Below are 22158 nucleotides of genomic sequence, written 5' to 3'. Positions count from 1 at the left end.
AATTGACGTCCTTTTTTCCCACAAATCAAGCTTTTTTTTGGTGGTATTTAATTACTTCTGGATTTTTTATTAAAAAAAAAGACTGAAAACTTTCTTAAGTATTTGTTTCTCCTTTACGGATGGGCACCGATGAGGCGGCACTGATGGGAACTGATGAGGTGGCGCTTATAGGCACTGATTAGGTGGCACTGATGAGCACGCACAAATATGCCACACTTATGTGCACTGATATCTGGCTATAATTAGCACTGATAGGCGGCACTGTTGAGCACTGATGGACAGATAGGCGACCTGGATAGGCGGCACTGATGGGTGGTATTTATTGGCAGCAGTGATAGCCAGAACTGACTGGCATCACTAATGGGTACTGATTGCTGGAACTTGTGGGAACTCACTGCTGGCACTGTGGGAGCTTTATAGTAATCAGGGCACTGATTATCAGTGCCCTGATTACATGCCTAAATGTCCTCTGTGAGGAGATGCCGCTGATTGGCTCTCCTCTCCTCACACTCTGTCAGTTTGAGGCAAGGAGAGCCGATTACAGGCATCTACGTGTTTACATGTAACCGTCTGTGATTGGACACAGCCAATCACATGCTTAAAGAGCTGCAACCGCTTTTTACAGAGTTTGGGGTTACGCCGAGTAATAGCAACACAACGCAGCCCCGGGGGCGCAGTCATAGGACGTCCACCCAGAATGAGAGCCGCACCACCCAGCCGTAGTTTGATGGTGGGTGGGTGGCAAGTGGTTAATGAATGTAGAGTTGTTTTAGTGCATGCCTCTTATACTTGTATGAATTTCAACTCTAAGTTGTAAAAAAAAACATAGATTTGGTTCAAAGGAAAATGTCAAAATATCTTATTCACTGTCCTAATTTTTTTAAGGCATTCTGCCCGGAACTCTTTATTGTTGAATGTATAGATCAGCGGGTTCACTAAGGGGGTCCAGAAAAAGAATATGAATGTGAAAGTGTTGGCGAGCTGCAGTGTTACTACTTTGGCTGGCAACGCATAGACACCAAGAGAGAGGCCAGACTGCATGGAGAACACCACGAGGTGGGAGCTACATGTGGAGAAGGTCTTCTTCCTCCCGGAGGACGAGGGAATTTTAAGAACTGTTTGAATTATAAACACGTATGTAACAAAAACAGACAAAACTGTGACGAATAACATGAAGAAGCTTATTACAGCAATAAAGATACGGATGTACGTTGTATCAGAGATGGCCAGATCCATTAATGGAGAAGGATCACAGTAGAAATGGTGAATGGTGTTATGACCACAAAATTGTAACTGGCTCAGTAAACCAGATATTACACTTGTTAATGAGGCAGAAATAATCCAAAACACAATGACTGCCCGAAAATAGATTCTATTGTTCACAAAGGAGAAATAGCGTAATGGATGACATACAGCCAAGTATCGGTCATAAGACATTAAAACATAGTGAAAGCACCCAACATCTCCTGTAGTAGCAAACATCTGTGATTGTAAAATGCAACCAGTGACAGTGAAGGTCGGCCTCTCCTGAAGAACGTCATTTAGGATTTTTGGAACGATATTTGAAATGCTCAGCAGATCATAGATGCACATGCTCTGAATTATAAAAAACATCAGTGCCTTGAGATTAGCGCTACTAAAGATAATATAGATGATCAATACATTTTCCGAGCAAATTAAAATGTAAACGATCAGAAACAGAACAAACATCGGGATCCTGAAGCCTTCAAAAGCTGTAAAGCCGGTGAGCAGAATTTCAGTGATGGCTGTGCAATTTTCGGGATACACCATCTGTAGAGGAGACAATCAACATGACATACAATATTTTGAAGATCAATAAATCTGCTTCTGGTTTTTGTACTAAAGCTAATGTTTCACGTTGAAGCAGAAGACTTCAACCATCTAGTCATCTTCACTCATCTTTATAACATAGTGTTGTAAATGTTGGACTAGTGCAAGCCATGAAGGTTGGTTGAGCGAGTCCTTATGCTTCCTGAGGCAATGAGCCACTTGGGTAGTACTTGAACTCATTGACACACCTACAGTCGAAATGTGCTTTAGTAAGCAAGTAGGCAGGTGCAGTCTATTTTCTCCAGGGTAGGTGGCACTCGACCGCAGTTGCATTGCAGATGGAGGGGGAAGTCAAAAAGGGCCATGGTTCCTCTATGATTTCCTGGGTCACTATGGAAGCTATCTTATTGGATGCTGCTACCCCATGTGACTATAGCAGCCATCTTGGGCCAATTTTCAGCTTTCAGCGCTGTCACACTTCGAATGACAATTACACAGTCATGCAACCCTGTACTTATATAAAACGTGTATCTTCTTTTTTTCCACACAAAAAGAGCTATCTTTTGGTCTTATTTAATCACCCGTTTTTTTTTTGCTAAACAAAAGTAAAAAAGAACAGAGAATAAAAGTGTTTTCACAGTTTGCTATAAAATGTAGCAAACAAGTAATCTCCTTCACTGATGAGCCTGCACTAATGGGCACAGATGAGGTGGCACCGATGAGGCTGCACTAATAGGTGGCACTGATATGTGAGACTTATGGGCACTGAATGGCAACACTGGTGGGCACTGTTGGGACTGCACTGATAATCAGTGTCAATATCCCTTTAACAAAAGCCAGTTATCAGCTCTCAACTTCTCTTCTCTCCTTTCCTAGTGTGAGGAAAGAAAAGCTGATAACGGGCTTGTGTTGACATCCGTGATCAGCTGTAAATGACTGACAGCTGATCACATGGAAAAGCACTGCTGTGAGTGACCCTTTACTCAAAGAATTAAAGTACTCAGTGATCACAAAGCATGGTAGCGGCTCCCACCCATAGGTGGACATCCATGGACACGCTCCTGGCAAAGTATGCCTGGGCTGTAGCCATCTTTTGGCTATAGCATGGGCAGGAAGGGGTTAAGGCAGGGAGAGGTTCCTACTGAGTAGGGAAAGGATAGGGACATACCATCCTTTCTGGAGACCTACCTCTTTGGGGATGGAGCTTCCAGGTCGCATTCCACCCCTCAAGATAGATGCAATCAGTACATTCGAGCCCTGCTCCGCTACACATCACTGTTGCAGTCCGAGTGTTCCAGGTCAGATGCCTTCCTGCTGGGCTTGTTGTGAATTTCTGAACTTTAACATTAATACAAGTTCTGTTCTCTGCAACTTGACTCAGTGTTTACTGCATCAGCACCATGCTGCACCTCCCCACACCTGGAAGCAGTCAGCAGGATACAGTATGCCTTTTCTTGCAGCAGGTGAGTGAGGAGGAGCAGAAACAGTCAGTGCACAGCTAAAATTAGCCCTGGCTCTGGTGCCCAAGGTTAATGGCTCCAATATTCCTCTGGCTAAGTGGGAGGAGAGATTCAAAAGTTCTTCATGTCTGTATCAGGTTCCTGCCTGAAAGATCAAGGAGCTGGCTATTAACCCCCCTAGCGGTAATCCCGAGTCTGGCTCGGGGTAGGAATACACTGATAGGAGCGGTAACCCCGAGCCAGACTCGGGATGACTTCGCTCGATGCAGGGGAGGACACAGGGATCGTTACTTACCTTGTCCCCTGGATCCAGCGATGTCCCCCGCGCTGTGTGATCGAGCCGTTCTCCGCTCGATTCACAGTGCCGAATGCCGCCGAGCTCCGTTCCCTGCGACGTTACGGCGCACGGGAGCGGAGAACGGCGGCAAATTCAAAAAAGTTAAAACACACAAAACACACACAAAACACACACAGCACTGTAATCTTACAGATTACAGTGCTGTATTAAAAAATACACACCCCCTTTGTCCCTAGTGGTTTGTGCAATGCCCTGCATGCACTTTTATATTATAAATACTGTTTTTTACTGCCTGGAATTTGGAGATTGCCCATAGCAACCAAAAAGTGTCAATTTTTCAGTGTTTTAGGATTTTATTACATTATTGAATAAATTTTATTATTCTTTATTATATTATAAACTTTATCATACCCGGGATGTCTGCTAGACTCTGGTTTGAACAGATTTAAGAGCGTTATTCCTAAGAATTACAGGAATACAAAATAAAAGCCAGATTTCCGTGCAAAATAATTGTACCGCTTTCAGCACCTTATTCCAGACTGAATCATACCGCCAGGGAGGTTAACTCTTTGGAGGATGAGGTCCACAGACTGGGGATGGCACTGTCAGAGAAAGATTGGGCCACCCTGGAACAAACTGTGGAGCAACTGGAGGGCCTGTTCGGGGAAAATGTGATAGTTCCAGAGTTGAGGTGGAGATTCCTTGTCTGGAGGCAGCAAGAGAATGAGACAGACTGGGCGGAGGGAACCGCGCATTCATCTAAGGCTCGCCAGTTCCTAAAGGTCTTGCAGGACAATTTTATGGGTCAATGGTAGACGCATCAACTAGAAATAAAGTTTTACGGGATCTACTGATTACCAACAATACAGACCTGATCACGGATGTGCAAATATGGGGAAATTGGGGAAATTTAGCAAACAGTGATCACAGGTCAATTAGCTTCCGTATAAATCACACAAATAGGAAACATAAGGGAAATACAAAGACACTGAATTTCAAAAGAGCCAACTTCCCTAAAACTACAAACCTTACTAGAAGGGATAAAATCTTAGTAACAAAGAACACGGAGGAGAGATAGGTTTGCTTTAAGAGCATATTAAATAAGGGCATTATCCAACGCATCCCATGGGGTAATACATTTAAATGAGCGAGCAAAAGTCCTGGATGGCTTAACTCCAATGTAAAAATGCATATAAAAGCAAAAGAGAAGGCCTTCAAAAAAATTAAAATACAAGGTTGAAGGATCATCACCAGCATTCAGACTTTATAAAGAATGCAACAAGATACGTAAGGGTGCAATCAGGATGGCTAAGATAGAACATGAAAGACACATAGCGGAGAGCAAAAAAAAAAAAAATCCCAAGAAATTCTTTAAGTATGTAAACAGTATAAAAAAAAAGGGAGGACAGAAAATATTGGCCCCATAAAGAATGAAGAAGGACATCTGGTTACAAAGGATGAGGAGATGGCGAAGGTATTGAATTAATTCTTCGCCTCAGTCTTCACGAGGGAATCGGGGGGCTTCAGTAACCAAAACTGCAGTGTTTATCCTCATGACACATCACAGGAAGCCCCTCCATTAGGGATGAGCCGAACACCCCCCTGTTCGGATCGCACCAGAACCTGCGAACAGACCTAAACTTCGTGTGAACTTTAGAACCCTATTAAAGTCTATGGGACTCGAACGTTCACAATCTAAAGTGCTCATTTTAAAGGGTAATATGCAAGTTACTGTCCTAAAAAGTGTTTGGGGACCCGGGTCCTGCCCCAGGGGACATGGATCAAAAAAGTTTTAAAAACGGCCGTTTTTTCAGGAGCAGTGATTTTAATAATGATTAAAGTGAAACAATAAAAGTGTAATATTCCTTTAAATTTCGTAGCTGGGGGGTATCTATAGTATGCCTGTGAAGGGGCTCATGTTTCTGGGGCTTAGAACTGTCCCTGCACAAGTGTCATTTGTGCAGGAAAAAAAGTCTTTTAAAATCACTTGCGGCTATTGTCGGGTCCCGTAATACAGAGAACATTCAATGAGTGTTCTCTGCATTAGCCGACAATTCATTCATTCATTGATTAAAAAAAAAAAAAAAAAAAAAAAGCGTGGGGGTTCCCCTAAATTCAATTACCAGGCCCTTCAGGTCTGACATGGATATTAAGGGGAACCCCGTGTCAAATTTAAAAAAAAAATAAAAAATGACGTGGGGGTCCCCCTAAAAATCCATATCAGACCCTTTATCCGAGCACGCAACCTGGCAGGCCGCAGGAAAAGAGGGGGGGACGAGAGAGCGGCCCCCCTCCCTCCTGAACCGTACCAGGCCACATACCCTCAACATTGGGAGGATGCTTTGGGGGTCTGTGACCCCTCAAAGCACCTTGTCCCCATGTTGATGAAGACCAGGGCCTCATCCTCACAACCCTGGCCGTTGGTTGTGAGGGTCTGCGGGCGGGGGGCTTATCAGAATCTGGAAGCCCCCTTTAACAAGGGGACCCCCAGATCCCGCCCCCCCCCTGTTTGAAATGGTAAGGGGGTACAAAAGTACCCCTACCATTTCACAAAGAAAGTGTCAAAATGGTTAAATAAGACAAACACACTTTTGAAAAATTCCTTTATTAAAAAAAAATAAAATAAAAAAAAAAAAAAATAAAAAAAAAAGATTCCAGCGGTGCTAATCCACTCTTGCTATCCAGCGACGGGTCTCCGGGGTCCAGCGATGGATGATCATATCCAGCGACGGGGGATCTCTCAGTCCAGCGCTGTCCATACATCCTTCTTCTGTCTCCACAACGGAGACACTGCAGAGATCCCAGCGCTGACGTTTCTTATATTAGGTGGGCGGGGCCACCCGTCACCTGACCCCGCCCCTCTGACGCTGGAGAGGGAAGCCAGGGGTTCCCCAGTGACGTGTGGGTGACCCCGCCCCCTCTGATGTAACGCAGGTTTCCGTTACATCAGAGGGGGGCGGGGTCACCCACACGTCACTGGGGAACCCCTGGCTTCCCTCTCCAGCGTCAGAGGGGCGGGGTCAGGTGACGAGTGGCCCCGCCCACCTAATATAAGAAACGTCAGCGCTGGGATCTCTGCAGTGTCTCCGTTGTGGAGACAGAAGAAGGATGTATGGACAGCGCTGGACTGAGAGATCCCCCGTCGCTGGATATGATCATCCATCGCTGGACCCCGGAGACCCGTCGCTGGACAGCAAGAGTGGATTAGCACCGCTGGAATCTTTTTATTTTTTTTATTTTTAATAAAGGAATTTTTCAAAAGTGTGTTTGTCTTATTTAACCATTTTGACACTTTCTTTGTGAAATGGTAGGGGTACTTTTGTACCCCCTTACCATTTCAAACAGGGGGGGGCGGGATCTGGGGGTCCCCTTGTTAAAGGGGGCTTCCAGATTCTGATAAGCCCCCCGCCCGCAGACCCTCACAACCAACGGCCAGGGTTGTGAGGATGAGGCCCTTGTCTTCATCAACATGGGGACAAGGTGCTTTGAGGGGTCACAGACCCCCAAAGCATCCTCCCAATGTTGAGGGTATGTGGCCTGGTACGGTTCAGGAGGGAGGGGGGGCCGCTCTCTCGTCCCCTCTCTTTTCCTGCGGCCTGCCAGGTTGCATGCTCGGATAAAGGGTCTGATATGGATTTTTAGGGGGACCCCCACGTCATTTTTTTTTTTTTAATTTGATGCGGGGTTCCCCTTAAAATCCATATCAGACCTGAAGGGCCTGGTAATTGAATTTAGGGGAACCCCCACGCTTTTTTTTTTTTTTTTTTTTTTTTTTATCAATGAATGAATGAATTGTCGGCTAATGCAGAGAACACTCATTGAATGTTCTCTGTATTACGGGACCCGACAATAGCCGCAAGTGATTTTAAAAGACTTTTTTTCCTGCACAAATGACACTTTGTGCAGGGACAGTTCTAAGCCCCAGAAACATGCGCCCCTTCACAGGCATACTATAGATACCCCCCAGCTACGAAATTTAAAGGAATATTACACTTTTATTGTTTCACTTTAATCATTATTAAAATCACTGCTCCTGAAAAAACGGCCGTTTTTAAAACTTTTTTTTGCATTGATCCATGTCCCCTGGGGCAGGACCCGGGTCCCCAAACACTTTTTAGGACAGTAACCTGCATATTACCCTTTAAAATTAGCACTTTAGATTTCTCCCATAGACTTGTATAGGGTGTTCCGGCTTTTCGAATTTGCTGCGAACAGCCCAAATTGTTCACTGTTCGCTGAACAGGCGAACAGGCAATGTTCGAGTAGAACATGAGTTCGACTCGAACTCGAAGCTCATCCCTACCCTCCATGGTTAACAGAGGACAGAATTAAAATTAGACTTGGGAAACTTAACATTAATAAATCACCGGGACCAGATGGCTTGCACCCAAGGGTACTTAGGGAATGTGGTCAAGTAATTGCCAGACCATTGTTCTTAATTTTTACCGCCAGTCTACTGCCTGGAATGGTACCAGCTGACTGGAGAAGAGCCAACATTGCACCAATATTTAAAAAGGGCCCAAAATACATCCCTGGGAATTACAGACCAGTTAGCCTAACATGAATAGTATGTAAACTCTTGGAGGGGATGATAAGGGACTATATACAAGATGTTAGTAACGAGAACGGTATCATTAGCAGTAATCAGCATGGATTCATGAAGAATCGTTCTTACCAAACCAATCTACTAACCTTCTATGAGGAGGTGAGTTGCCAGCTAGATAAAGGAAGGCCCATAGACGTGGTGTATCTGGGTTTTGCAAAAGCTTTTGACACAGTTTCCCATAAACATTTACTGTAAAAAATAAGGTCTGTTGGCATGGACCATAGGATGAGTACATGAATTGAAAATTGGCTACAAGGACGGGTTCAGAAGGTGGTGATAAATGAGGTGTACTCGGAATGGTCAGGGGATGGGTAGTGTGGTCCCCCAGGGTTCTGTGCTGGGACCAATCCTGTTTATTTCATCCTCCAGGTCATTTATGAACAAAATAAACAGTTCAAGCTTAGTATTTGCGGAGGATATTAAGCTAAAACAGGGCAATAACTTCTCAGCAGGATGTAGAAACCTTGCAAAAAGATATGAACACATTAATGGGGTGGGCAACTGCATGGCAAATGAGGTTCAATGTAGAAAAAATTAAAATAATGCATTTGAGTGGCAAAAATATGAATGCAATCTATACACTGGGGGAGAACCTCTGGGAGAATCTAGGATGGAAAAGGACCTGGGGGTCCTAGTAGATGATAGGCTCAGTAATGACATGCAATGCCAAGCTGCTGCTAACAAAGCAAACAGAATAATGGCATTAAAAAGGGGATCAACTCCAAAAGATAAAAACGATAATTCTCCAGCTCTACAAGACTCTGGTCCGGCTGCACCTGGAGTATGCTGTCCAGTTCTGGGCACCAGCCCTCAGGAAGGATGTACTGGAAATGGAGCGAGTACAAAGGGGGGCAACAAAGATAATAAAGGGTCTGGAGCAGGGCTCGAGTCCTGCGGGAACGATGTCCCTGCCCTTTTTTCACAGCAGGAACTCCGTTCACCTTGCAGGACTAGAGCCGCCAAAGCCGATCCTTCACTAAGCAACGAAGCCCAGCATCGCTGCATAGTGAAGGACGGCGTCCTCCCCTCCCTCGGTCCTCCTCCTCCAGCAGCCGTGGCCATACCATAGAGGGCCGTGCCTGCCAATCTGCAGCACTAGATCCCCGTTGCAATACTGTCATTGGCTGCTAGAACCGCCATTGTCCTAACAACCAATGACATCACCTGTGCTCCCTGCCTTCATCAGCAAGTTCCTCCGCCCGGCTTTTGCCCCCCTGCAGCATGCTCCTTTGTCAAGGACTTATCCAGGTACACATTTTTCTACTTTGTGATGGCTCAGTCACAACTCTGGGGGGGAACTCTGGGGACACTTTGATGGGGGGGGGACACTCTGATGGAAACACCTCCTCTCTGGTGGAAGGAATAGTCCCCCATCATTGGTGTCAGTGGGAGGAATTGTGCCACATCATCATTGGTGTCAGTGGGAGGAATAGTGCCTCATCATCATTGGTGTCAGTGGGAGGAATAGTGTCCCATCATTGGTGTCAGTGGGAGGAATAGTGCCCCACCCATCATTGGAGCAGGTGTGTCAGGAGGAAGGTGTCTCTGGAGCTCCTCCAGGTGATCGGTGTGAGAGGGGAGTGTTGGTGAAATCTATCCCAGCTCTCCTGGCTCCTTTCTGGGGAAGCCATGGAGGCCAGTGGGGCCTCTCCTGCTGGAAGTTCGCAGCCATCTCCTGGGCCGTCGGGTGACATGCCTTCCTGTGTACAAGCCGATCTCTCTACCCATAGTGAGGACGAAGGCTCCCAAGCCATTCGGGAGCGAGTGGTGGCAGGCTAAAGGTCCTAAATTGGGAGAGGGACAAGCTTTACAAGCTACAAGCGGAGCTGAAGTGCCTGCAAAGGCAACGTGAGGGCTTACACAGCCAGAAATGATGATCCATGGATTCAGTGATCCAATTGGCCAAAGTCCGTGTGGACCATCAGGAGACCATCGTGGCCATGATGGAAGGCAGAGATGGGCCCTTCAAGGAGAAATTTGGAAATGGCAGGAGGTTTAGAAGGATGACAAAGATGGAGGTGGAGGAGGAGACCCCCAATTCTGCCCCACTGCCCCCCCCCGGGAGAGGCAAGCAGCCCCGTGCCTTCCCAGGACTCAGGAGGCATGCTGGGTGCCATCCAGGTAATGGAGTCTCCTATGCGGGGGGGGGGGGGGAAATCAGTTGGTATTTAAAGAGGAGGACATTACGGATGATGTTTCTGATAAGGTAAAGCCCACCAAGTTCCATGTTGTGGATAAGACTATTTTTGCGCCCATCTTGTATATAGTCCCTTATCATCCCCTCCAAGAGTTTACATACTATTGATGTAAGGCTAACAGGTCTGTAATTCCCAGGGATTTATTTTGGGATGTGCCTGATGATAGTCAGGCTGCTAATGCTGTGTGCAGCAATGTTGTGTCTGCAGATGCTGCAATGCAGCAAGAGTTGCATTTAAAAAGTGTCATTTCTGTGGATGAACTACAGGTGTCAGCAGAGCCCATTAACCTTTCTTTAGCAGAGTCCAAAGCTGTTTGCCCCACTGCTGCTGAAGACTCTACAGCACAGCATCAGGAGACAGTTGGTACTGCAGCAGTGACTGACCATTCCGGATGGGAGATTGAACATTTCTGTGACTGATAATCACCGCAGAACCAGTGTGATGGACAATTGTCCTGCTACGGATTCTGATAATTCACTTCAAACTGTTGATAATGCTAATAATAACAATAATAATGTACAGACTAATGTGACTTCAGTGTGGGGCCTTGGCCCTGATAAACCTACATTTGCTCAGGTGGTACACTCTACTCCTGGTAGCTACGCTCCCAAACAGGGTTTTCCCCTACAGCCTACCACTTTGGGCACCCCGGGATCTGGTCTTGGGTCTCTGGCTTCTGCTGGGGATCCCAGACGTAATGTAGTAATTCTGAAATGGCAAGGTGGTGCAGTCCCTCCAGGCGGCATGCAGTAGTGGATCTGATTCTGGAAATGGGTTTTGGGGCAAATGACCTGTATGACTTTATACATGTAGCTGGGACATGGGATTATACGGTTAGCTTCACCAGGCCAGAGGGTCTTGACCTGTTCTGGGAGCGATATGAGGCTCGGTACAGGTCAAGACCTGAATGGGAAGGTCTGGCTTCAGTTGTGATTTCTCAGAGGTCAACAGTAAAAAAAATAACAATTATTCTGACTAATGAGAGCGTCCCCGCTCGTGATCTAGAGGTTTGGTTAAGGAATTATGGGGAGGGTTTAGATTAAGCCCAGCAAAATCCTTGATGAGCATAACATCTGGACTGGGGGTTGGTCAGTAACAGTCAGGTTGGCCAGGGATGGGAATGTTGTCAGTCACCTGCCCTCCTCAGCTTTTATAGGGAGGGATAGGATGACTATTTTCTACCCTGGTCAGCCAAAGCTGTGTCGCTGCTGTGGAGAAAAGGGGCATTTGAGCTCCTCCTGTTCAGCCTTGATATGTTCAGTTTGTCGGGGTCAGGGTCATATGGCCAAGGACTGCACGGGTATGATCAGGTGTAACCTGTGCCTGTGCCTTGGCCATCCCTACAGCACATGTCCTAAAGCCTGGCACAATATGGAGAAGGAGGTAATGGATGACTTGTCTAGGATGGAGGGCGAGGCTCCTGGTGTACCATCCTCTGCGGTGACTGACCCCCCTGGTCCTGCTCAGGATCCCTCTCCAGTTCCTGTGGCCACCCCTCCTGTGTCTGTAAGTATTCCTTCTGTATCTGTCTCCGTGTCCCCCCAGCCTACTGTACCCTTTCCTCTTGTGTCAGAACCTTTCAAGTCTGTGGCCCCCAGGTCAGTTACCCCCCAGGTGTCTACCCCTTCTAAGTCTGTCTGAAAAGGGAACACCACTCCCACAGAAGTGGTAGCATGTACTAAAAAGGTCGCTTCTTCCTCTGTAAAGGAGTCTTCTGTGAAGATTCCAAAGAAAAAAAATAAGAGATGATGGCATTTCTGAAGCTGATCTGCAGTACCTGAAGGAGAGAAGGAAGGTTGGAAAGCGGGAGCAGGTGGTGAGGACGGAACGGGCTCCAGGGCCTGTCTCCAACCGTCATAGGTCCTCTGAATGGTATATTTCTTCATCTGGAGCTTCTTTGGTGTGAAGTTCAGATTCTGAAATGGAATTTGTGGCTGCCTCAAAAAAGAGAGAGGCTTCTGGTGATGAGCAGCAGAGGGGAGCTAAGAAGCAATCCACCCAATAACCCAAATGGTGGTTCCCCCTCCGTTAAAAGTGGGGACAATAAAGGTCGCCAGCATTAAGTCAGTAAGAGCTCGTTCTATGGCCTTCTTTTTGTTCAGCCAATTAGACGCTGACATTTTATTTTTGCAAGAGACTAGGCTCACCTCCTTGGCAGATATTCATATGGCCAAGAGAGAGTGGAGGAATGGTCTATCTTGCTGGTCTCTTACAGCGGTGTTTAAAACCGGCATGGCAAATGTCCGGCGGGTTATTGAGGTGGAGATTGGGAGATGTATGGTCTTAGACGTCCTTGTGGGGGGGCAGGACCTGTGCCTAATTAATGTTTATGGGCTGCACACAAAGTGGGACAGGAAATGCCTTTTTACAAGGATCAAGCCATTTCTTTTTACATCCCGGCAAGTGGTCTTTGGAGGTGACTTTAATATGGTAACTAGGCCCAAGGACAGGAAGGACTTCAAGGACAGGCTGGGACATGATAGCGTATTTTTAAATAGTATGGTTAGGGATGCTAGTCTTGTGGATGTGCACATTAAGCACCTCCCGGATGACACCGGGTTCACCTTTCATCGAGGTAGTAGTCAGAGTAGGATAGATAGGTTTTTTTGTTTTTTTTAAGGAGACCTCTGCTTTCTCGCCCCCAGTGGTGCAGGCAGTAGAGTTCTCTGATCACTGTATGCTATCTGTGGTCCTGAATGCTTCAGACGCCCCTCAGAGGGGCAAGGGCATCTGGAGATTGAATTTGACTCTGTTCAAAGGAAGAACATGTTAGACAATCCTTTGAGAAATTCTTTCAGGCTCTGGTGACCATCCTGGACTTTTGTAGCAGCAAGGCTGAGTAGTGGGAGCTGACCAAAAAGAGGTTCGCTGGATTCTCCAGGGCCCTATCTAATAGAAAACAGTTTAATACATGACCTACCAAAGTTTATGGAGGAAGCTGGATATTCTTGTCTCGAGAGGAGGAGATCCTGGGGCAATCTCCGAAGTGAAACTCCTTCTCAGGAAGTGTCAATATGACCGGCATGCCTCTTTGGTTCTAGAGAGGGACTATGAGAAGTACCACTCACCTAACCCTTACCAGAACTGCAAACAAGGTGAAGCTGTTAAAACGGTTGTTGGCCTTAAGGACAGTACAGGTTCCTTGACAAAGTCCAGGTCAGGGATCCTGGAGGTCGCGAGGTCCTTTTATGCTGACCTTCTTGGGAGGAGAGAGCTTGACCGTGACAAGATGGACAGCTTTTGGACTCTACTCCAGGTCTAATTAGTGGAGATGTTCCATTGATGAATTGGACAGAGGAGATCACAGTTGATGAGGGCAATTGAACAGTTTGCCATCAAAAAGTCACCTGGACCGGATAGCTTGATGGCTGAGTTTTACAAAGCCTTTAAGTCTATTCTGGCCCCACATTTAGTAGAGGTTTTTAACAGTTGCCTTGCTGAGGGGGTGCTTCCTTCCATGAGGCACTCGGCTGTGATTCTTCTTTCAAAGGGTAAAGACCCTTTTAGGATTGAGAATTGGCGCCCCATCAGCCCTCTTAATGTCGATAGAAAGATACTGGCAAAGATTCGTTTCTGGCGCCTATCGTCAGTAGCAGAGTCTTTGCTTTCTCGCCATCAGCACTGTTCGGTCCAGGGTAGAAGCATCTTCACAGTGTTTTTAGCTGTCCGGGAGGCCTTGGAGTGGTGCAGGGCTGCAGGCTGGGGAAAGTATTTGCTGACATTGGATCAGGCAAAGGCTTTTGATCGTGTTAACCATGAGTACCTATGGTTGCTCCTTAGTAAGTACGGTCTGCGGGTGGTTGTCGATTGGTTAAAAGTCTTGTATAAGGGGGCAGAAAGCTTTCCTCTTGTTAATGGTTGGGTTGGGCAGTCCTTTGAGGTTGGCTCCGGAGCGCGCCAGGGTTGTTCCCTGAGTCACCTGCTCTATGTGTTTGTTCAATCGACCCCTTCATCAGGAGGCTAGAGAGTGGCATGTTGTGTGGGGTGCCAGTGGGGCTCCCGGGTGAGCCGCCTTTGATGGTTGTTGCCTATGCGGACAATGTGTCGGTGATTGTCACTGGGGCAGATGAAGCAGAGGAGGTGGTCTCTCTGACATCACGGTATTCTGAAACATCAGGCTCCAAGATCAATCAGGTAAAGAGTGAAGTTTTCTGGATGGGAAAGGAAGGTGAGGGGTTTGATCTCCTGGACACTTTTCCAGTGCCCCAGGAAACAATTAAGATTCCAGGCACTGAATTTGGACCCGGCGATTATGGCCTCAAAAACTGGGAAGGCAGACTGGAAATTTCCAATACTAAGGTGGTCAGCTGGAAGAGATGGAAGTTATCTCTGAGGGAAAGGGTTGATCTGATTAAGACTTACCTGATTCCGATCTTCTTGTATGTCAGCTTTGTCTGTATCTTACCAGTGTCTCTCTAAGCTGGGGTCAGTAGTGTGTTCTTCCAGATGCTGTGGAACAGCACCCCATCAAGAGGAATGTCACCTATCTATCCAGGAGGGAGGGTGGCTTAGGTATGGTCAACCCAGTTCTTTTCTTTTCACTGCCATTTCTCAAATTCAACATTGGTAATATGCTTACAGTGGAACCTCCTGGATGGGTAGGCATATTTAGATCTTGGTTTAGGCCTTTTCTACGACTTTGGGAAGAAGGTGGCCAAGTGAAGAATCTCAGGGGTCATCGTGGTCAGCTACCAGGCTATGTTGCTCCGTGCCTGAAGTTATTGTCGGCTGAAGATCTCAGATCGGTTCCGAGGAAAGTCCTTATGAGCCGAGTCTTGAGCGGAGTCTTTCATGACTCACTGGCCTTAAGGGATTATCCAGGCCCAGTTTTGAGGGTGGGGTTAAGATTGATTAATTTGGACAGAGTACCCCCTATATTTAGGGATCTGGCCTGGTTGTGCTTCCACGGGAGGCTCTATGTTCGGGGCAATTTAAAATTCCGCAGTGGGGTGGATCGTAGCTGTCCTCGGGAGGAGTGTGCAGATGAGGAGGAGACTATGGACCATTTTTTGCTTCATTGCCCCTTTAACAGAGATGTACAAATAGGTGGGACGGGCCCTCGGTGTTCCTTTCTTCTCCAGGCTGGGTTATGCTGAGTGGGCGTACGGAGCATTCAATACTGGTGGGGTTTTTTGTTTGGATACACCATTTCTAGTTAGCCTAGTAGTCCGTTATTTCACCTGGAACGCACGGTGTCAGGTCTGCACACGGCCTAAAATCCTTCCTTTTGAGGTGGTGGTGTATGACATTCTGCATGAGGTGGAGAAGATTTGGGCGCTTGAGAGAGACAAGCGGAGTCAGGGAGCTTGGTTGAAGGAGTGGAGGGGTTTCAAGCCTCCCTGACTGCCAGGAGTCTCTTTCCCGGGTGTGGCTGTCTGTCTCTTATCAACCTAGATTTTAACTTATGATTCATTTTTGATAAATGGCTGCGTACATAGGTGATGGGTTGTGCCTCTTAGGCCCTCTCTGCTGCTTTATGTAAATAGTTTTCTAAAAATGTTTTGTTAATGGACTATGTATATATTCCGAATATAGATGTGTATTCCTTAGTTTTCTGTTGAAGTTTTATACTATGCTTTTGTTTTTTACTTTTGTATAAAATTGGTCGCTTGATTCTTTTTTAATAAAAGATCAATAGTGCCTCGTCATTGGTGTCAATTGGAGGAATAGTGCCTCATCATTGGTGTAAGTGGGAGATTCCGTCTCAGCTATAATCCATCTATCTGTGAAGGTTTCAGAGACTACATTGATAATGGTGGTGAAGAGATTCCTGAAAAGCTGAAACCAGTGGTGACAGCAGTGAACAGTCTTCCAGTGACATCCGGAGATTGTGAAAGGGGCTTCAGTACAATGAATTTGGTGATGTAACCCATTGGGAGTGGGCTTGGCATTGAACGCCTGTCTTCTCTTTTGTTTATTAGTCTCATTGCCCCCCCCCCCCCCCCTGTGCATTTATGGGATCCTTTACCATATGTCACAAAAATGGCTGACCACACATCCCAGTGCAGATGATACTAAATCTCGTAAAGTTGATAATCTTGCACAGCAAGGGCAACGTTATTCCAGTTTGTGGGATATTTTCTAATGGGCTGTGTAACATAGAATTTGCAAAATAATTTGGAACAGGGTATATTTCTGTTAGAAATTCCCTGCGAGGAAAAGATTACCACCGATTTTGGTGATTATTCTGTTAGTTTGACAAGTTAACTTATTTTGTTTTTGTAAACTGGCACTTTACAATAAATGTCACACTGTATTTTCTGTGAAATATATATGCATATGAGCGTATTTTCTTTTTTTTTTTTGTGGTGGTGGAGTGGATCTTGGGTGGGAGTTCACACACTTTTTTCCCCAGGACTTGACCCCTGGTCTGGAGGATATTAGTTATATTATGAGGAAAGGTTGCGAGCACTGAACTTATTCTCTCTGGGGAAGAGATGCTTGAGAGGGGATACGATTTCAATATACAAATACCGGACTGGTGACCCCACAAGAGGGATCAAACTTTTTCGCAAAAGGTAGTTTAACAAGATTCGTGGCCACTCATTAAAATATGAAAAGGAGGTTTAACCTTAAACTACGTAGAAGGTTCTTCACTGTAAGAGCGGCAAGGATATGGAATTCCCTTCCACAGGCAGTGGTCTCAGCGGGGAGCATCGATAGTTTCAAGAAACTATTAAATAAGCACCTGAACGACCACCACCATACAGGGATATACAATGCAATACTGACATATAATCACACACATGGGTTGGACTTGATGGACTAATGTCTTTTTTCAACCTCACCTACTATGTAACTATGAGAGCCTCATTCAATTTGCGGTAGCACTATAGAATCTCTGGAAATGCCTATGGAAGAGGCAACTGTGGCAGTGACAAAAAAGTATGACCCATTGCAATTGAAAGAGGAAGCCCTGGCTTCTTCACCTCTGTCAGCCGATCACACAGCGTTGAGGGAACTCACCTAGATGTGGCCTTCCTGAAACAAGAAATTTCCTAAAACAGGATTTGGCCTCTCCCACCAAGGGTGGGACCAAGAAGAGGACCGTAAATGTTGGCAATGCAGCCTCTTAGGACACATAGCTAAGAACTGTGGCTGAGCTGAATTAAAAGCACATCCAAACTGCCATTACCTGCTCTGTGCAGTGGTTTTGCACAGAGCAGCCAAGATCCTCCTCTTAAATCGGGTCCCTCTTCGGAACTCCTGCCCCTCCAGCAAGCAGCTTGCTCCATGTGTCCATTTAGACATGGAGCTGCGGCTAGGCCCCACCCCCCCCTCTCTCCTCATTGGCTCACTGCCTTTGATAGCAGAAGAAGCCAATGGTGCTCCACTGCTGTCTCAGCCAATGAGGAGGGAGAGTCACAGGCAGCTGAGTCTCTCCTACAACATTGCTGTATGTAGAAGTGCTTAGATAAGTATTAGGGGGCCTGCTGCACACTTTTTTTTATCTTAATGCATAGAATGCATTAAGATAAAAAAGCCTTCTGCCTTTAGAATCACTTTAAACTAGTGGCCTCTGAGGTAGAGGGATGACACTCACGACAGTCTACACAAGGTCCCAGCAAACTGGTCTGTGGTCGTACCTAGTCCTGTGGTGATGGCCTTAGTTAATACACTAAAGGTATCATGCCTCATTGATACCAGTTCAGAGGTCACTGTCATGAAGTATGACTTCTACACCAAGTGTTTCTGGACATGACACCAATTGGACCCCCTCTTTGCTATCCCTCAAGGCAGCCAACAACTTGACTATCATAGTAGAAAGTGCAAACCTAGGTGAACATCCAGGTCATTGACCAGGTGGTGGATCAAGTACGGGTGGTGGTGACTTGTAGATCAGTAGGTTCAGCTGTGCCTATTGTCATAGGCATGAACATCCTCAAGGATTTTGACTTACCCGCTAAAATTTAGCATTCTGGTCAGCGTGTGTAGGGCTGTGGTTTGCAAGCTGTGTTGCTCAATGTGATACTGGCCTATGAGGCTCAAAAAAGAGCAGCAAAGAAACAGCCTGTACAGGTGGGGGTTATGCACACCCCCCCCCCACCATAGGGGTCACCATAATGGTGGAACCCCACAAAAAAAAAAAAACTCTGTCCAAGGTCCACAAAAGGAAGGTCCTGGTGCAACTCATTAACACAGAGAAGACCCCAATTGCACTCCCCAACCATGCCACCCTAGCAGACCTGTATGTAGAGGCTCAACACTATCTCAAAAGCTCAGCCCAGGGTAGAAGACAAATGTGCCCCACTACAGCCAGCCATGGCTTTGTTGGATAAGTTCCAATACCAAATATTGCTAGAACTGGAAATTCCCTTCTGAGACTACCCTCTGCCACAACAACTGCTTCATCAACTGCTGGGAAAACACTTAATAGTCTTTACACATCTGTAGTCTTCCAGGCTGGTAGCAAAGGCCATTGACTCCCTAATCTATATGGGGACACTCCATCTGGGAGTGATACCATCAGATTCCTCCAGTTCTGTGACTGCAGGTCAAAGATCTACTTTGCAACATGTTGCAAAGTGGGGTGATTCAGAAGAGCCGTAGTAGTACTGGGCCAAGTACTTCTCCACCCTTGCCTTGGCGAGTGGCTACTGGCAAGATTCAAGATCGCGAAAAGACTGCCTTCATTACACCATTGGGCCTATTTCAAATTTAACAGCACGTCCTTCCGGCTAACGCTCCTAGCACTTTTTAGTGCTCAATGGAGAGGTGTTTGGGAGATTTCAACTTTGAGACTGTGCTAGTCTACTTGGGACAACATCATTTTCTACAAGACCGTGTTAAGCATCTGGACTGGGTGTTGGCGAAAAATACCAAGAACGAGCAAGGCAGTAGACTGGATCCTTGAAACAACCACCCTTTCCCCCAACTTCAGTATATATGACGTGATCATAGCAGGGACTAATCCTGTCAAGGGACATCTCTACTGCAAACCAATAAGCTTCGTGGCAACTGTTCCGCCAAACCAGCAGGAGATAGAGGAATGTTTGACACTCTGGAAGTTGCACCTGTGCAGGAAGTCCCTGTTCAATGGTACCTGCATCCGCTTTTGCTTGAGCCTCCAGTCATTTGGAAGCAGTAAGCCCCACTACAGCAACTTCGGACAGCCCAGCCACTCCAGTGAGTTCCACAGACTGTCTAGACATGACTGAGAAGTCAGTCTGGGGCCTGGGTGAAGGGGGTAAGGAGGACCCCATTGACCCCCATCCCCCTACAGCCCCAGAGTCACAATCGGAAAATGAGAAATTGATTACTTGCAATGTGACTCCACAGAGAACACTAAAGTCCATGACCCCTTGCAGTCTAACCACAGGCACTCTGTTAAACTCTCTTAGTCCTGTTGTGCATTTACCATATTCATTACATTTCTCCTGTTCTTTACCATGTTGTGATGCTGAGGGCAGCATCTGTCGGGGGGAGTCAAGAGGAAAGGGAGGAAGGGGGGGGGAAGGGAGGGGGAAGTCAAGAGGAAAATGGCTGCACTGTGACTCTGGCAGCCATCTCGAGTCATGCAGAGTCTATTTAAGGCCTCCCCAGGGCTTGGCACACATTTCACAAGTGGGTAGTGTAGGAACAGATCACCTGTCTAACAGGGCCAATAAATAGCAACAGGGAGAGGTTCTTGACGAGAAGAGAAAAGATAGGGACACACCATCCTTCCTGGAAAACTTCCCTTTGGGCACGGACAAGCCGGGCCTCATTTCAACCCTCAAAGCAGACATGGTCCGCACATCTGAGACCTGCTCTGCAGTCACTGTTCTTGTGAGTGTTCCCAGTCGGGCACTTCCCTGCCGGGCTTGTTGTGAATTGCTGAACTTTAACCTTATTGCAAGTTCTGTTTTCTACAACTGGGCTCTGACTGTTTACTGCTTCTGGGTAGGTGCAATGTGGTACGTGGGAGTAAAGTATTGTGAAGGGATAAAATGAGTAGTGGCAAAACACACACACACACACACACACACACACACACACACACACACACACACACACACTTAGCAAAAGTATTGGGACACCTGCCTGTACACACGCATACAACTTTAACCACTTCCATACCGGGCCTATTCTGGCACTCCTCTCCTACAGTTAAAAATCATCTTTTTTTTTTTTTTTTACTAGAAAATTACTCAGAATCCCCAAACATTTTTTTAGCGGAGACCCTAGGGCAGTGATGGCGAACCTTGGCACCCCAGATGTTTTGGAACTACATTTCCCATGATGCTCATGCACTCTGCAATGAAGTTTAGCATCATGGGAAATGTAGTTCCAAAACATCTGGGGTGCCAAGGTTCGCCATCACTGCCCTAGGGTATAAAATGTCGGTCGTTGCAACTTTTTAAGTCACACGGTATTTGCACAACAATTTTTTCAAATGCATATATTTTTTGAAAAACGCAGGCGTGACTTACATGTACATTCGCTTCAGTGCGGAGAAGCACCGGAGGCGGTGGGGGGGGGGGGGGGGAGGATTTGCCTTCCCGCCGCCTGTAAGAATGAGCAAGTGGCTGAACTGCTATGATTGTTCTTACGGTGCACAGGATCGCCGGCAGAAAATAATGATGATGATACCTGAACGAAGGCTGCAGGCATCATTCAGATATGTCCACTCAAATTCAATGACGTGATTGGGCTGCAAGTGGTTAAGGGCATCCCAGTCTTAGTATCATAGGGTCCAATATTAAGTTGGCCCACCCTTCTAGGAAGGCTGCCCACAAGTTTTAGGAGTGTGTCTATGGCAAGGCTCTCAAACTGGTGGCCCTCCAGCTGTTGTGAAACTACAAAGTCCCATGATACATTGCAAGGCTGACAGTTACAAGCATGACTCCCACAGGCAGCGGCATGATGGGACTTGTAGTTTCATAACAGCTGGAGGGCCACTAGTTTGAGAACCCTGGTCTATGGGAATGTTTGACCATTCTTCCAGAGGTGCATCTGCCTGGCTTGCAGTCTACTATGCAATTCAACCCAAAAGGTGATGTGGTCAGGACTCTGTGCAGACCAGTTAAGTTCCTTAACACTTAACAGAAAGAGACATAACACTCTGACAGACAATAGCAGGAGACACCAGTATCGGGTTGCTTTGAGCCGATCATATTAACATCTACTCTGAGTCTCACAGTGTAAAGAAGCAAGTGGTGGGTTTATTGAACGTTCTGTACATGTGCACCATTTGTATCCACAAAATTGATTTCCCTGTGCGAGACTGAAGACATACAACAAATGATCAGAGACTGCAGACACACTAAAGAGGTGGTTGGAGACATTACATGAGACTGCTAGAGATCACTGCCATGACAGCCCCATTACAAATCAATACTTCCACTAATAACTTTCCAGATCTGACAACTGCACAGGATCTACCAAAGATCCTGAGGTTGGACCCCGGGGTTCTATGGAGAATAATCTGTGTGTTTAATAATGAAGGTGATATATCAGAGAATAAATATTTTCAATGTTTTCTATGATAAGAATCTCCTGAAGATGTTCCATATTCCTCCTCAGACATCATCACATCTCCTGTACATAAAGCACATTATGAAGATGATGTAAATGGAGTTTTGTGTCCCTGTAAGGACCTCCGTTATACCAAACTGATAACAAATGATAAAACATCAATCAGTAAAACATTCATAAATCATTCTGTATATCAGATCTCAGCTGTCTATAGAAAGTCATCATTAATGATACAAGTGGAATGTTGTTTGTCTCACCATTCGTCCTGGGAATACGATCATCTGTGTTATAACACTGAATGTGTCCTTCTTCATGGTCCATGGACCTCCATGCTCCGGCAGAGGTCTC

General features: G+C 46.3%; 1 protein-coding gene across 1 annotated transcript; it reads right to left on the bottom strand.

The window, feature by feature from the left end:
• Nucleotides 1-837: 837 nt before the first annotated feature.
• Nucleotides 838-22158, bottom strand: LOC143998171 (olfactory receptor 6F1-like). The gene is made up of 2 exons (XM_077493902.1): nt 22068-22158; nt 838-1791 (listed from the first exon to the last, which is right to left on the bottom strand). Exons 1-2 carry the CDS (start codon nt 22122-22124, stop codon nt 850-852), a joined length of 999 nt encoding a protein of 332 aa, XP_077350028.1. The 5' UTR covers nt 22125-22158; the 3' UTR covers nt 838-849.

The sequence above is a fragment of the Lithobates pipiens genome, unplaced genomic scaffold (assembly GCF_037356315.1).
Source record: "Lithobates pipiens isolate NorthernLeopardFrog02 unplaced genomic scaffold, aLitPip1_a1.2 Scaffold_19, whole genome shotgun sequence".
Classification (NCBI taxonomy): Eukaryota; Metazoa; Chordata; class Amphibia; order Anura; family Ranidae; genus Lithobates; species Lithobates pipiens.
This window is presented reverse-complemented; position numbering and strand designations above follow the sequence as displayed.

Bases quoted from the DNA above. Each gene is read 5' to 3' on its own strand.
- LOC143998171 (XM_077493902.1), bottom strand. From the start codon at position 22,124: ATGAAGAAGGACACATTCAGTGTTATAACACAGATGATCGTATTCCCA. The intron at 1,792-22,067 runs GTGAGACAAACA...TCTCCTCTACAG, and splicing joins TCGTATTCCCAGGACGAATG to ATGGTGTATCCCGAAAATTG.